The sequence below is a fragment of the Notolepis coatsorum genome, assembly GCF_963971535.1.
Source record: "Notolepis coatsorum genome assembly, chromosome: 4".
Lineage (NCBI taxonomy): Eukaryota > Metazoa > Chordata > Actinopteri > Aulopiformes > Paralepididae > Notolepis > Notolepis coatsorum.
Window position 1 is genome coordinate 145200696 of NC_140168.1, and position 15466 is coordinate 145216161.

The window sequence follows — 15466 nt, forward strand, 5'->3', positions numbered from 1 at the left end:
ACGGTATTCTTGGGTAGCTTACCCCAGACGAGGTGTTCTTGCATCGCCAGAAGAGTGATTGACTGCTTGAGCTTGACCGTGCCGATCTTATCCGGTACCTTCTCACCCCTCCATCGGGACGTATTTGCCATGAGGTCCAAGAACTGTTCACACCCTGGGGATGAGGATGGACTGCAGACGGAGATGAGCCGCCAGTAATCGTCACTGTCCTTCAACTTGTGCATGAGGAACTTGATCACATTCGTGCCGATGATGAGATCATCCCTCTGGCCCGGCACTACAAGGACTGGTACGATGCAGCTCACTCCATATACTTTCAGTTCAACTTCATACACACACTTCGGTTTAGTGAGTTTTCCTCCACACCCCACTAAAACCACGTCCTCAGTCATCAGTCTTTGTTCTTGCAATACTTTTCCTTTCAACATCCTTTCCTCTGCATCTTCACTGAAAGTACAGGCCATGGAGCCTGAGTCGAGCATCCCTTGCATCTGAAACATATTATTCACGTTGACTGGAGCATAGAACAGCTCATCATACGGCTCAACTCTTTGTGTGTTCTGTGCTATGATCTTCACACCAGCCGATGCTGCACTGCACTCTTTCACATAACACTGTTCATGTTCACTTTCAGCACTGAGGGTCTGACTGTCCTCACCCACACGTTCCCTCCTCCAATGCGGGTTAGTCAGTTTAAAGACTGCTGCTCTCTGGGTGAGCGCGCGCCCTGGCCTCTCTGTCTGGGAGGGGAACTGCGACAGTCTCTGTGGATATGGCCAGGTTTAAAGCAACCCAAACACAGGTGCTCCCGCATGCAGTGTGCCACAGTGGAGTGCTCCGCCGATCTGCATATCTTGCAGTCAAACTGTTGTCGTCCATACCTTGGCTGGTTGTTCTGAGCCATCGGCTGGTAGCTCTTAGGGACCGGCAGAATGTTCTGAGCCATCGGCTGGTAGCTCTGAGGGATCGGCAGAATGTTCTGAGCCATCGGCTGGTAGCTCTGAGGGATCGGCAGAATGTTCTGAGCCATTACTTGGCTATTCTGCGCCATCGCTTGACTGTTCTGAGAGAGTGTCCGGTCAAGCAGGCCAATCAAAGTCATCAGACAGTTCCCATCTATCTGAGGAGCAGACGTGACACTCGCTCCCACCTGGACAGGGGGCGACTCTGGAAGGTTAGGCGTAGACAACCCCTCGAACACAGGTGTCTGGACATGAACTGTTAAAGGTCTCCCCAGACCTGCACGGTTTGTTCTGGCGTCCCGCTGTCCTCTCATGCTGATCTGATGACGGTCAACATGCTCCTGTATTTCACCAGCTGTCCACTTCTCTGGCGCTTTGAACCGCAAGATTGCAGCAAGGGAAGGATCAGGGCAATGCTTTACGAACATCATGGTCACCTCTCGACGGGGGTCATCAATATGTCGCCCATGCCTGCTCAGGCCCTCCTCTGCTGCATCAACAGCCTTGTTAAGTCGGATCCAATACTCGACAGGGTCCTCCCCTGGCACAGGCACAGTGTTATAGAAATCCGCAAGAGGCATACTTGAGCATGACACGCCACCGAAATGTTGTTTCAGTATGTCAGTCACAACCCTCGGGTTCTCTTGAGGCTTTAGTAACGGGTTGCTACGGAGCGTTATCTTTACAATGTCTCTGGCTCTGCCCATCAGTCTGGACAACATCTCCTGATGCTGCTCGTCCACTCCTATACCTCTCTTCCTCAGGTAGGTGTCCATGAGCTCCTCCCACTCATGCACTGAGAGCTTGTCAGACCCATCTCCTCTGTACACTGGAGGCTCCCTCACATCCGACTGCATGACCAGCTTTACACCAGTCAGGTTGAGTGTGGAGTCGACGCGTGGTTGGCTCCCACCCGGGTATTGAACCCGCTCTTGACTGCCTTCATTCGCCCGGCTCTCTCCCCTCATCTGAGCCGATATTGACTGTCCCACCTGCTGGGCGATGTGTGATATCAGGTCACTCAATGCTGGGTCGTTCCTATCGGGGATGGCCGTAGGTGAAAAGGTAGGCCTGTGGGCAAAGGGTGTGTGGCTCGGTAGATGGGTTGAGGTGAAGACTGGGGAACCTTCATTGCCCGGGGCACTAACCTGCTGGGTCTGACTGGGCGCTCGTGACCTCCCTTCACCACCCTGCCAGCCCAGTGAGTTAAATCGAGCCAACAGCTGTGCCCCCCTCCCGGACGCAAAATCACTAGGGCCATGAACCACCCTCTCCTCAATGGCTCCCCCCTCTACAACAGACCCGCTCTCTGAAACGGCCCCCACCTCTACATTATCATGATCCATTCTATTTTATTTTCTAAAATGGGCTATCAACAAAGAAGGAGAAAAAAAATTAAATATATACTGCGGATCACAATATGTTTACCTTGGCCATTACCAATACTATGCCAAAATAGTGGAGAAATATTTGATTATAATATTGTTCTTGGCTATTCCACTACGAGAGAGGAGAAGAAAAATATATAACAAGGTCACTATATTTTTCATTTGGCTATTCCACCACAAAGGAGGAGAAGAAAAATATATTATCAGGTCACTATATTTTTCAATTGGCTATTCCACCACAAAAGAGGAAAAGAAAAATATATTATCAGGTCACTATATTTTTCAATTGGCTATTCCACCACAAAGGAGGAGAAGAAAAATATATTATCAGGTCACTATATTTTTCAATTGGCTATTCCACCACAAAGGAGGAAAAGAAAAATATATTATCAGGTCACTATATTTTTCAATTGGCTATTCCACCACAAAGGAGGAGAAGAAAAATATATAATAAGGTCACTATATTTTTCTGTTGGCTATTCCTATACCAGGAAAGAGAATAAAAATATATATATATACGTCAAAGAAAGAAGAAAAAAAATTCACTTCGACGACACTCTTCCCGGCGACCAATCTGGCGTTGGTTCTTGTGTTGTCCTGGTCACGGCACCACTGTAACTGGTCTAAAGGCCACCCTCTGTGTCATCGTCGTGTAGTGGAAGTGATGACTCAGTTGTGGCAATTCAGTGTTTTATTTCTCCTGGAAAGACATTCCACAGGCAAGAATAATATGGCATTATTGCTTGTCCACTAGGTGGCTCCAGTTCACAGGCCCTTCCAGCATTCCAGATAGTCTGAACATTTTGAATGATACATTGAAATATCACAATAATAATAAAATACACAATGAAATAATACAAATTAAATAATAAGACATCTCCAATTACCTGGAAAGACATTCCACAGGCAAGAATAATATGGCATTATTGCTTGTCCACTAGGTGGCTCCAGTTCACAGGCTGCAACGAGGGAAATCAATGTCAGGAAAAGGCCTACAACGCATTGCTCAGCCCATAACTACTAGTTGTCCACATGTGTCATACAAAAGATAGTCACCATAGTTAAACCCCATTACAAAAAGTGCAGAATTGTTCACATTAACACAGTTACCACTATATACAACTCCGGTTCATTGCCCGGCAACTGATTTACAATAGTGCGTTCTTTTAGACCTTATATATTTACAGACACTGAAAGCACGTCTTACCCCTTCCAGCATTCCAGATAGTCTGGCGCGAAAGGGGAGGTGCAAGGGGAAAAACGTCACTTCGGCAGGAAGTGACGACGGCTTCAAAATAAAAGACTATTAGAGTAAAAGATAATAATAAACAAATTAAAGTAATAACGTTAGGGAGGGATCTTTGTGGAATACAACATTAGTATATTTTATATACCTGCTACACATACACCCCTTCATAATAAAACATTGCCAACCGGTGGGCTGATCCAGATCTGGCATCAGCTCACTCACCTGATTAATATTATTTACTGCCATTTATGTTTATTGTCTGTATCGTTGTTGTCTCCACTTTGTTAGACTTGTGTTCCCCTGTCTGTGTTTTGTAAATATGTTTTAGTCTTGTTGGTCTCAGTTTGTTCAATTGTTATTGTTTTTCCCAGTGTGCTCTGTGTTCTGTTGTTTCTGTCTATCACACCTGTGTCCTGTTTGTAATTACCCTCTGTCTCTAATTAGTGTTTGTATATTAGGTGTTGTGGGCCAGCAGACACTTGCTGGTTCATTGTTTAATTGTTACTGTTGTTGTCAGTTGTGTTTGTTGTTTTCTGTTTCAAGTAAAAGCCTTATTATTCACCACTACGCCGTCTCCTGTATCCTGTATATCTCTCCGTTCTACACTGCAAACTGAGTTCCACCACATCATGCCAGCAAAGCGGCACCATCGTAACATGCCCCACAATGGTGGAACGAACTTCCCACCACAGTTAGGACAGCCGAAACCCGTCCAATCTTTCGCCGTCGAATACAATTCTTCAATCAATATCTGAAATGAGAAAAAAAACTAAAAGAAAATAACCTTCTTACTGTCATGCACTTTCTAATATACTAACATACACTGTAGCACTCAAGTCTGAACACTTTGATGAACATTGTTACTCAGCTGATAGAGTTGTACCCTTCCTACTGACGTGTCGTACAAAACTTGTAAGTCGCTTTGGATAAAAGCGTCAGCTAAATGACTAAATGTAAATGGCATGATTAGCACTATTACTCAGTAGTACTAATTTATATATTTTATACCCATGTACGTTGTATATTACTACTGCACTTTACTGTCACATTTGCACTCTGTTTAGATGCCAAACTTATTTTTTTTATACTGTACGTGTGCTGTATGATGACAATGTATTTTAATCTAATCTGATCTAAACAAGCTTAATGTTGCTTTGCGGTGGAATTTCTCTTTAATTCCAGAAAAGTTTACCCTTACGGAGAGGCAGGGTTTTCACCCTGGACCACCCGACAATTTGGTCTCTTTCAAGCAGTATAGCACACATACAGTAGTTAACATAAGCTTGTGTAAGTAGTAGTCACCTGTTCAATGATTATATATAAAAAATATCAAAGACTAAATTCAGGTAAAAGTTGTGAAAACAGCAGTTTATTTGGATTGACATGGAAAAGGATAATACAGCGTTGCAGCCGCAGAATGTAAATAGCTGTGTGTGTGTGTCACTAAAAGCAGTTAAAATAATTTCATCCTACAACATTCTCTGAATTATTATTATGAATAAAAAAGCATTGTGTTTATAAAACTGCATCAAGCAACTAATAGCTTGTCGGAACCAAGTGACGCCATCTCCACCTCCATGGGGGCCTTCTGGTGCGGTGGGGAGAGGGGGGACGTGCCGGGCGTGGCTGGGGCCTGTCCCGGAGGAGGAAGCCGGGGGTAGAAGGGCCCGACCATCCAGTTGAGCGGCGTGTTATTGACGAGGTAATCCATGACGCTGTCGATAGATTCCTTCATCTTGACCAACTTTGATTTGCTGCTGGCCAGCACACCGTCGGGCAGGTCCCTGAAGGAGACGGCCTGACTGAAGCTGGTGTAGACCTGTGCGGCCGAGTGGCTGAGCGACAGCGCCTCCTGCTGGATGTTGTTGGGAAGGCCCTTCAGGCCGGACACGAGGACCAGACATGTGGTCTGCAGCTGCTGGGTGAGGGAGCGTGCCAGGCCCAGGGTACGAGACTCGATGGCCTGAGTGGAGGAGGAGGAGGAGGAGACGGATCACGGATGAGGTCAGACAGACGTGTAATATCTTGTCTTACTGTGGACGTTTGTGTGTGCGTTCACAAACATGGATAGCTGATAAATAGAATAAAACCCTAATGCAAGGAATAGAAATGTAATGTTACATCTTTACTTTTCCAAAACTGTCTCTAATTGTTTCATTCAGACTCTACTTCTTATCTATTTATTAATGTTTTGCCTAGCTGAAGAACCTTACCTCTGCCCCGTGGCCATTGGCCTGGGTCGGACCACTGGACCTCCAGTCCACAAAGGGGCTCAGCTTGTCGTACACCTTGTGGTTGGCCCCATCAATGTTATTTCTGGCATATTCAATCTGGAAAGAAGGAATATAACAACTTTACCGGACGGTTCACTGGCCACAAGCTACCACTTGGGAAAGAGAATCTCCTTAATGTAATCTGTTACTTCTGATTTTGAATCTGGTAGATGTGTATGATTTAGCTTCTCATCTATATATTCCTAAAACATTGGTCACAGTGTACCGTAACAGACAAAAAAACCAATGGTAACTATTGATGCCAGGGGCTTTCCCCTGCTCATAGTGAAGAACAATGCCTCCAAAACCAACCTATTAACCTGTCCTCATCACCAATGCTATGGATATCAGTGACTAAGGTCCAAAAAAAAGAGCGTCAGTGCCATTAAAACTATGATCACTACTGTAGCTAGTAGCTACAACAATCAGGTGAACCACTGGGCCAATTATGTGCTGTAAAGTGACTTGAATCCAAGAAAGGTGATGTGCCATCAACCCCATTCATATTTATATATGAATACTAATACTACTGCTGCTGCTGCTGCTGCTACTACTACTACTACTACTACTACTACTACTACTACTACTACTACTACTACTACTACTACTACTACTACTACTACTACTACTACTACTACTGCTGCTTGATTGATTGATTGAAAACTTTATTAACAGATTGCAGAATGGGTACAATACAGTACAGCTCAATACACACAATTGTTAAGGGGATGCAGACCAGAGAAAGACTTTCGTCTTGTTTACATCAGGGTCCCCCATTTTCAATTCATCAGGACATATATGACATACAGATAGTCAGTACTGCTACATCTATACATTTATGACATACCAGATTTGCAAATACAGTACTGTTTGTGATACAGAAGGAGTCAAGAAAAGGGAGTATATACATTTGACGTAGAAACTGTACATTGGAGGTGGTTGGGGGGGGCACACTGTATAAACAAGCAAAACTGTACATTGAGGGGGGGAGACTCTGTACAAACAAACAAAATTGTACATTGGACTATTGACAAAACCATACTAGGTAAATGACTGTACATTGGAGGGGGTTGGGTTAGGATATTTACAGGGGCCAGTGTTGAATTGCAGTCTCCCGTAGGTGTCTCTTGAGAGAGGTTTTGAAAGTGGGTAGTGATCCACATTCCTTTACAGCTTTGGGTAGGGCGTTCCACATTGATGTGGCATAATTGCGAAACGTGTTTAGTCCCTTATTTGAGCCGAATCTGGGTTTAACATGATTTGTGGAGCTCCCTCTGGTGTTGTGATCGTGGTATTCACTGACCTTTGGGAAGTATTTTGCCATGTACATGGGTACCTTGGTCGTGTAGTGTATCTTGTAGACCAGGCCCATTGCAAGTTGCTGTACTCTGTCATCTACTCTAAGCCATCCTAGGTTGTCAAAGTGGGCAGGGGTGAGGTGGGTTCTAGGAGTAAGGTCAAGCAGTAGTCTGACCAGTTTGTTTTGAGATGTTTGTAATTTTGTTTTTAGCGCCTTTGAGGTGCTTTGGTACCATGAGGTGCAAGCATAGTCGTAGTACCCCTGAATGAGTGCTCCTGCCAGAGTCTTCAGGGTATTCTTGTTTACCAGAGAGGAGATCCGGTACAAGAATCGAGTTCGTTGGTTGACTTTTTTTATTACATTGGATGCCATTTTGTCACAGGAGAGATTAGCCTCTAGGATGGAACCCAGGTAGGTAATTTCATCTTTCCTTGTGTCAATATTGTCACCCACTGTAACTGAGAAGCCGTCGGTCTTGCTGAGTTTGTTATTTGAACCGAAGAGAATGGACTCTGTTTTGCCCATGTGTAATGATAGTTTGTTATCAGCGAGCCATATGCAGATTCTGCCTAGTTCCGAGCTGAGGGTTTTTTCAACCTGTAACTTGTTCTTGTCAGAGACCAGCAGGGCTGAGTCGTCCGCAAACAGGAACAAGTTGCAGTCACAAGCTGACGACATGTCATTTGCATAAATTAGGAACAGTAGCGGTCCTAGTATGCTTCCTTGTGGAACACCACAGCTCACTGTGAGAGGGGGGGATAGGGTACCGTTTACCTCCACCATCTGTTCCCTCCCCTCAAGGTAGGATTGCATCCAGCTCACTGATAGACTATCAAAACCAATTGCTTTTAGCTTGTCAATCAGAATGGAGTGATTGACCGTGTCAAAGGCCTTTTGTAGGTCCAGCATGACCATGCCGCAGTATTTGCCTGCGTCCACCTCTTGTTTGATGTGGTCATTCAAATAGAGAAGGCATGTGTCAGTGGAGTGGGATGTTCTGAAGCCAGATTGGAATTCGTAGATTAGATTTTTTTCCGCTAGGTACTTTTCGACCTGTTCGTAGACTATTTTTTCCATGACTTTCGAGATGGAGGTGAGAATAGAAACAGGGCGGTAGTTGCCTGCTACTACTACTACTACTACTACTACTACTACTACTACTACTACTACTACTACTACTACTACTACTACTACTACTACTACTACTACTACTACTACTGCTGTCACTACTATTACTATTACTACTGCTATTATTACTACTACTACTACTGTCAGTACTGTTACTTTGAATAACTACATCCCTCCAGCTCACCCACCAGGTCAAAGGTGTGGTTCAGCTTGGTGATGGACTCGTGACTGCGCTGCTTGGCATCCTGTACTTGGGCCAGGGCCTTGGCGTACGCCCGCTTGCGGAGCTTGGTGGAGAGGGACCCCAGGCGGACGTAGTAGCTCGGCTGCTCCTGGTCAAAGCCTCTCACCATCTTGGCCTCCGTTTCTGTCGCGACAAGGGGGATGGAGGCGTGAAGTTAAAAGCATGTTGACCATTTCAGATGGACAAATAAAAGCAAACTTGAAGTTGAAATTGAAAAAATTTCTCAGAAGTGTACCGCCCTATTGTTTCATTAGGTATCATTGTTACAATGTTCAGTTCTCAAATGTCTAATCTGTTCAAAATAATTATAATAATATTATATGAATTTTTCTGTGAAGATGTATTTGTTCTTGTACATTGGTTTAGGTCTTCAATAAAAGGGAAGGAAAGGAGACTACAATCATTTTTAATACTTTTATCGCCTCTATCGTGCCTAGTAAGGACAGCTTCTGGCATGTTTGTCGTTTACAAGGGGGTCCATTGATACAAACATTTAAGGGGCCTTTAAGAAGGCTAGTAGGCTAATTCGCAGCATTGTTTATACTAAGGATAATGTCCTAGTAGCCTCTGTGAGCCTCTGGGGTTATCTTCCAGCTGCAAACAACCGCTAATGTTTATTTGTCACTCTGAGACGGAGAACATTGACCCCTGGAGCAAACTTCCTCTTTGACGAGCTGCTGTTTTTCCTGCTGAAAACTGGACCAATTCCAACATCGACAGCAAACTGCGGCTCAATCATCTCCACGTTTGACCCCCGGTTAGAGGCATGTTGCCTCATCTCAAAAGCCTATTGGACATTTCTTTCTGTCAGAAAAAGGTGGATCCATGTGAAATAGAGGCACAGTATGTGTGCTTTTAGATTCATTCAATACAATTGACCTATCTCAAACCCTGCCCTCTTTTCTTTATCCTCCAATCATAAGTTTTGCTTTCCTCACACATACCCAGTTTAATCACCTGTACATTGTATATTACTATTGCACTTTACTGTTACATTTGCACTCTGGTTGGATGCCAAACTTCCTTTCGTTGTACTGTACTTGTGCTGTATGATGATAATACATTTTAATCAAATCTATTCGAATTTGACATGGATCCGACTTGCTCTGACTGAAGAAATATCCAACAGGCTTTTGAGATGAGGCAACATACTTCTGATCAGGGTTCAGCCATTGAGATGAGTGAACTGCAGTGCGCTGTTGATGTTGGAATCGGTCCAGTTCACTTTGTTCGTCCGAGGGGGAGGGTCGAGAAAAGAGGGGGGGGGGGGGGGGGGATTTGGAGATGGGTCACTTCAGTTCAGCTATGTAGCTATGTAGCCATGTAGCTATGTAGCCATGTAGCCATGTAGCTATGTAGCTATGTAGCCATGTAGCCATGTAGCCATGTAGCCATGTAGCTATGTAGCCATGTAGCCATGTAGCTATGTAGCCATGTAGCCATGTAGCCAAACTAGCCATGTAGCTATGTAGCCATGTAGCCATGTAGCCATGTAGCCATGTAGCCATGTAGCCATGTAGCCATGTAGCCATGTAGCCATGTAGCCCTGTAGCCCTGTAGCCCTGTAGCCATGTAGCCATGTAGCTATGTAGCCATGTAGCCATGTAGCTATGTAGCCATGTAGCCATGTAGCCAAACTAGCCATGTAGCTATGTAGCCATGTAGCCATGTAGCCATGTAGCCATGTAGCCATGTAGCCATGTAGCCATGTAGCCATGTAGCCATGTAGCCCTGTAGCCATGTAGCCATGTAGCCAAACTAGCCATGTAGCTATGTAGCCATGTAGCCCGCTGTTTGCCGACACTAAGACCTTGTCTCTGAGCCAACCCACCCAGCTCGTCCTCGGTCAGGGGCAGGTACTGGTCCACCAAGCTCTCGGACGTCCCGAGGGCCGTGTCCACCCCACTGCTGACCAGCCGAGCCATGCGGGTCTCCAGCACGGTGTTGACGCCGCCACTGACCACGGCCCTGGTCATCTCCACTCCCTCCTGCACCACACCCCGCGCCATGTGCGCCACGCTGATCAGCGTGTCGGATACGGTGTCCTTGGCGCCGGTGACGGTGACGGTCACGGCGTCTTTGGCGCCGCTGACCACGCCCTTGGCGCTGGCGACGATCTGGGCGGGAGGAAAAGAAGAGAATAAAATGTAAAAAAGGAGAGTAGCGTAGAGGTCTAAGCACTCGCCTACCACCAGAGACAGAGACTCTGGGTTCGATTACAGCTGTCAGTGGCTCGGTCAGTCATCCCTACGAACACGATTGTCAGTGTTCGCGGGGTAGGAACCCGGTGGGATGAGTCCTGGTCGTTGCAAACAGCGACTCCTACTAGTCGGTCGGGGTGCCTGTTCAGCAGGGAGGGGACCTGGGGGAAATAGCGTGAACCTCTGCACGCGTTACGTTCTCCCAGTGAAACTCCTCGCTGTCAGGTGAAAAGAAGAGGCTGGCGACTCCACATGTATTGGAGGAGGCATATGATAGTCTACACCCTCCCCGGACTGACGGTAGGGCAGCATGTGGTAGTCTACACCCTCCACCAGACCGACAGTAGGGCAGCATGTGGTAGTCTACACCCTCCACCAGACCGACAGTAGGGCAGCATGTGGTAGTCTACACCCTCCCCAGACTGACAGTAGGGCAGCATGTGGTAGTCTACACCCTCCCCAGACTGACAGTAGGGCAGCATGTGGTAGGAGAAAAAGATGGAAAGGCAAAAAATAAATAAAAAAGGAGAAAAGGATTTCAGTTTGGTTGTGAGCTCAGCCCAAATGAGGCAACGCGGTGTCAGACGGGACAGAGGTCATAGATAAGCCGCCAGAAGATTAGCTAACTCTCTATGTGCCAAACCTTCCTGGCATCTAGCCGTGCCAATCCTTGTGCAAAGAGCAGCCACATACCTGGTCGGAAGGCTGGTGGAGGATCGGTAAAGTTTTCTCAATCTTGTCCAGACCTTTACAGGCCAAGTCGTTGGCGATGGTGACTGTTGGCAATAAAACAAGAACAGACGATACTGAGTAACACAGGCTGATACAGGATGTGTACAAAAGGGTAAATAAATAAACATGTACACATCTCTTCACTGCAGTAAGAGGTATTTATGGATGGGGCAATTCAAGTTTCAAGTTCAACTTTTATTTTATTTGTGTTTTTTGTGGTTTTATTTGTCACATATACAGTGAAATGCTTGGTTCTGTATGAGCCTCCTGAAATTGTGCTTCATACAATAAAAAAGAAAGTAAAAAGAATAAAGACTAAACACTATACAAAATATACAATAAACTAAAGTACAAAATGCAAACAAAATGCTAAAATGAGCTAGAGATATAGTGCAAATATTTGAGTAATAAATAAATAAAATATGGTGTAGTGTTAAAAAGACTTGTTTAAAGTGAACGATTTGAGTGGGTCGTCACTTTAAGTAATGGTAATTGTATCGTGCCTCGGCGTGATCGTACGGCGATAGATCATATAATTGGGTCAGAGGTTAACATGAGAATGAGTCTGCTGACTGGTTTGGAAATCCCAGAAAAGCCTCTGACTCATTAGGTCCACACACTCACTTGACAAGGAATTCCAGTTTCACAATGAGCACAAAATATTTGATGTGATATAGAAGATATTGTAAATAAAACACACTTCGAAGTTGCAATTGTTACCTAAATCTATGTAGGTCAAAATCATTATTATTGAATTTTTTCTTACTCTGAGGCTCCAGCTTGCTGATGATGGGCATGGCACTGGTGAGAGCCACAGACGTGATGGTTCTCACTCCCTGCTCTGCTGCCTCACACACAGACTTGATGTACGGGTAGGTCTCCTTGGTGTTGCAGTAGACACTGGACACCATGCCATAGGTGGAGCTCACCAACGGGAGGCTGCTCACACGCTCCACCAGGTTCTGGGAACAAATCAATGGAAATCAAAAACTGTCCCACTACACTGTAAACAATTATTTTTTTTTCATAGGAAATTCACTGTATTATTTTACAGATAACTTTTTTTTTTACTTTAAGTGTAAATGCCATAAAAATTCAGTAAATTACCTTTTATCAAAATATTAACCATTAAATAAAGGTTGTAATCTGTAAATGTATTTGATTTTACTGTAATTTGACAGTAAGTATTTGGAAACCATTGATGCCAGACATTTACCATTTTCTTGCAGCTTTTTTTCTTACAGTGAGTGCAGGCTGTATGTTGTTGCTACTAGTATCGTCCTAAAACTATCAGGAAATGTATCGTCACTCTATCGCTATATGCTAGAAACATAGCTGCAAACTCACAGAGAGTGAAAAGGGCGATAAGACACAAAACCACTCGTTCACTTAAGTTCCCTAATTTGGGGTCAAAAGGTGACTAGAAAGCATGTAGAAAGCGATGAACAAACTACTCTTGTGTTATTTCCTCAAAATGTAGGCACACTGCTCCTTAACTGACAGCGGAAATTGACTCAAGGGTGTTTCTAAATCATTCCAACTAAAAACTACCCTTGGCTTGGAAACAACAATAAAATATTGATGCTGAAATTCAGGGACGTTCCCGTTTAAAAGGCTACAATCAACAGGTTTTGGTAAAACATAACAGACAGACAACCTATGTATCAGTCGTTTATTTGACAATGTTAATTAAAGTCAGTCAATAAAATTGTAGAAATGTAGTAGAAAATGAATGTAGAATAGAAAGTGTTCCAGATGACCAGACATACCTGGTTTGGGATTTCAACGTCAACTGCTGCCATGTCTACCTGTTAAACCTAGAGAAGAAGACATTTAAATGTTAGTGTAGGGCTTAGGCTACACTATTCAAAAAAACTTTAATGAATGAGTTAGGTCATTGAACACGTTTTGTTTTGTGTCTCTCCCAGTGTCACAAGTAGACTGAGAGGGAGACGAATCGATACTTTGAATACATATTTGATTACTATTATACCACTATAATAGTAATCTACAGTAGACTATGATGATGCAGTGGATACAACGAAACCTTAATATAATTAAAATAGAACTTGCAAAAGCCAGTTCAAGTTTTGTTTGTCACATTACGGTACATGTACATTAGAGTGAAATGCTTGGTTCTGTATGGAACCCCCTGAGATTGTGCTTCATACAGTGAAAAGGTCAACAGAATAGAGACCAAACACTACTGTACAATGTATACAATATACAACTAAAGTACGAACTAAAGTACAAAATAAAGTACAAAATGCAAACAATGAAGTACAAACCCAAACCTTTTAAAATGCAAAAAGAAAGAGATAGAGATAGTGCAAATGTTTTAGTAATACACAGATACAATATGGTGTGGTGTTTAAAAAGTGTCTAAATGAAATAGTCACAAAATACAATATATTAATACAAGCTGATCTTACCGATGTATACGCGTCAAAAGTAAATTCAATGCGCTTTCAACTCCTCCTCCCGTATGAAACGACTGACTGGCTTATGACTGAGTTGTAACAGCAGCTCAATATTTATATTCTCGGCTTATCGCGAGATGCAATCCGGTGGCTACTGTTACGCAATGGACTTGTTAGGCCCTCCAACCTAACAAGGCCACTGGCCATGACAACATCCCCTCCAAATTCCTCAGAGACTCAGCAGCCGCCATCACCCCAATCATCACACACATAATAAACCTCTCCATAAAACAGGGACACGTCCCCAAGGACTTCAAAATTGCGAGGGTGACCCCTCTGCACAAAAAGGGCAGCAAATTAGACCCAGGCAACTACCGCCCTGTTTCTATTCTCACCTCCATCTCGAAAGTCATGGAAAAAATAGTCTACGAACAGGTCGAAAAGTACCTAGCGGAAAAAAATCTAATCTACGAATTCCAATCTGGCTTCAGAACATCCCACTCCACTGACACATGCCTTCTCTATTTGAATGACCACATCAAACAAGAGGTGGACGCAGGCAAATACTGCGGCATGGTCATGCTGGACCTACAAAAGGCCTTTGACACGGTCAATCACTCCATTCTGATTGACAAGCTAAAAGCAATTGGTTTTGATAGTCTATCAGTGAGCTGGATGCAATCCTACCTTGAGGGGAGGGAACAGATGGTGGAGGTAAACGGTACCCTATCCCCCCCTCTCACAGTGAGCTGTGGTGTTCCACAAGGAAGCATACTAGGACCGCTACTGTTCCTAATTTATGCAAATGACATGTCGTCAGCTTGTGACTGCAACTTGTTCCTGTTTGCGGACGACTCAGCCCTGCTGGTCTCTGACAAGAACAAGTTACAGGTTGAAAAAACCCTCAGCTCGGAACTAGGCAGAATCTGCATATGGCTCGCTGATAACAAACTATCATTACACATGGGCAAAACAGAGTCCATTCTCTTCGGTTCAAATAACAAACTCAGCAAGACCGACGGCTTCTCAGTTACAGTGGGTGACAATATTGTCACAAGGAAAGATGAAATTACCTACCTGGGTTCCATCCTAGAGGCTAATCTCTCCTGTGACAAAATGGCATCCAATGTAATAAAAAAAGTCAACCAACGAACTCGATTCTTGTACCGGATCTCCTCTCTGGTAAACAAGAATACCCTGAAGACTCTGGCAGGAGCACTCATTCAGGGGTACTACGACTATGCTTGCACCTCATGGTACCAAAGCACCTCAAAGGCGCTAAAAACAAAATTACAAACATCTCAAAACAAACTGGTCAGACTACTGCTTGACCTTACTCCTAGAACCCACCTCACCCCTGCCCACTTTGACAACCTAGGATGGCTTAGAGTAGATGACAGAGTACAGCAACTTGCAATGGGCCTGGTCTACAAGATACACTACACGACCAAGGTACCCATGTACATGGCAAAATACTTCCCAAAGGTCAGTGAATACCACGATCACAACACCAGAGGGAGCTCCACAAATCATGTTAAACCCAGATTCGGCTCAAATAAGGGACTAAAC

General features: G+C 44.3%; 1 protein-coding gene across 1 annotated transcript; it reads right to left on the minus strand.

Annotated features, from left to right (window-relative positions):
• Positions 1 to 5127: 5127 nt before the first annotated feature.
• LOC311226721 (perilipin-2-like) lies at positions 5128 to 13991 on the minus strand (the record flags this gene model as incomplete). Its single annotated transcript, XM_084312133.1, has 8 exons — positions 13910 to 13991; positions 13247 to 13294; positions 12244 to 12439; positions 11439 to 11521; positions 10376 to 10661; positions 8489 to 8667; positions 5813 to 5929; positions 5128 to 5562 (listed from the first exon to the last, which is right to left on the minus strand). Exons 2-8 carry the CDS (start codon positions 13277 to 13279, stop codon positions 5128 to 5130), a joined length of 1329 nt encoding a protein of 442 aa, XP_084168259.1. The 5' UTR covers positions 13280 to 13294; positions 13910 to 13991.
• Positions 13992 to 15466: the final 1475 nt, after the last annotated feature.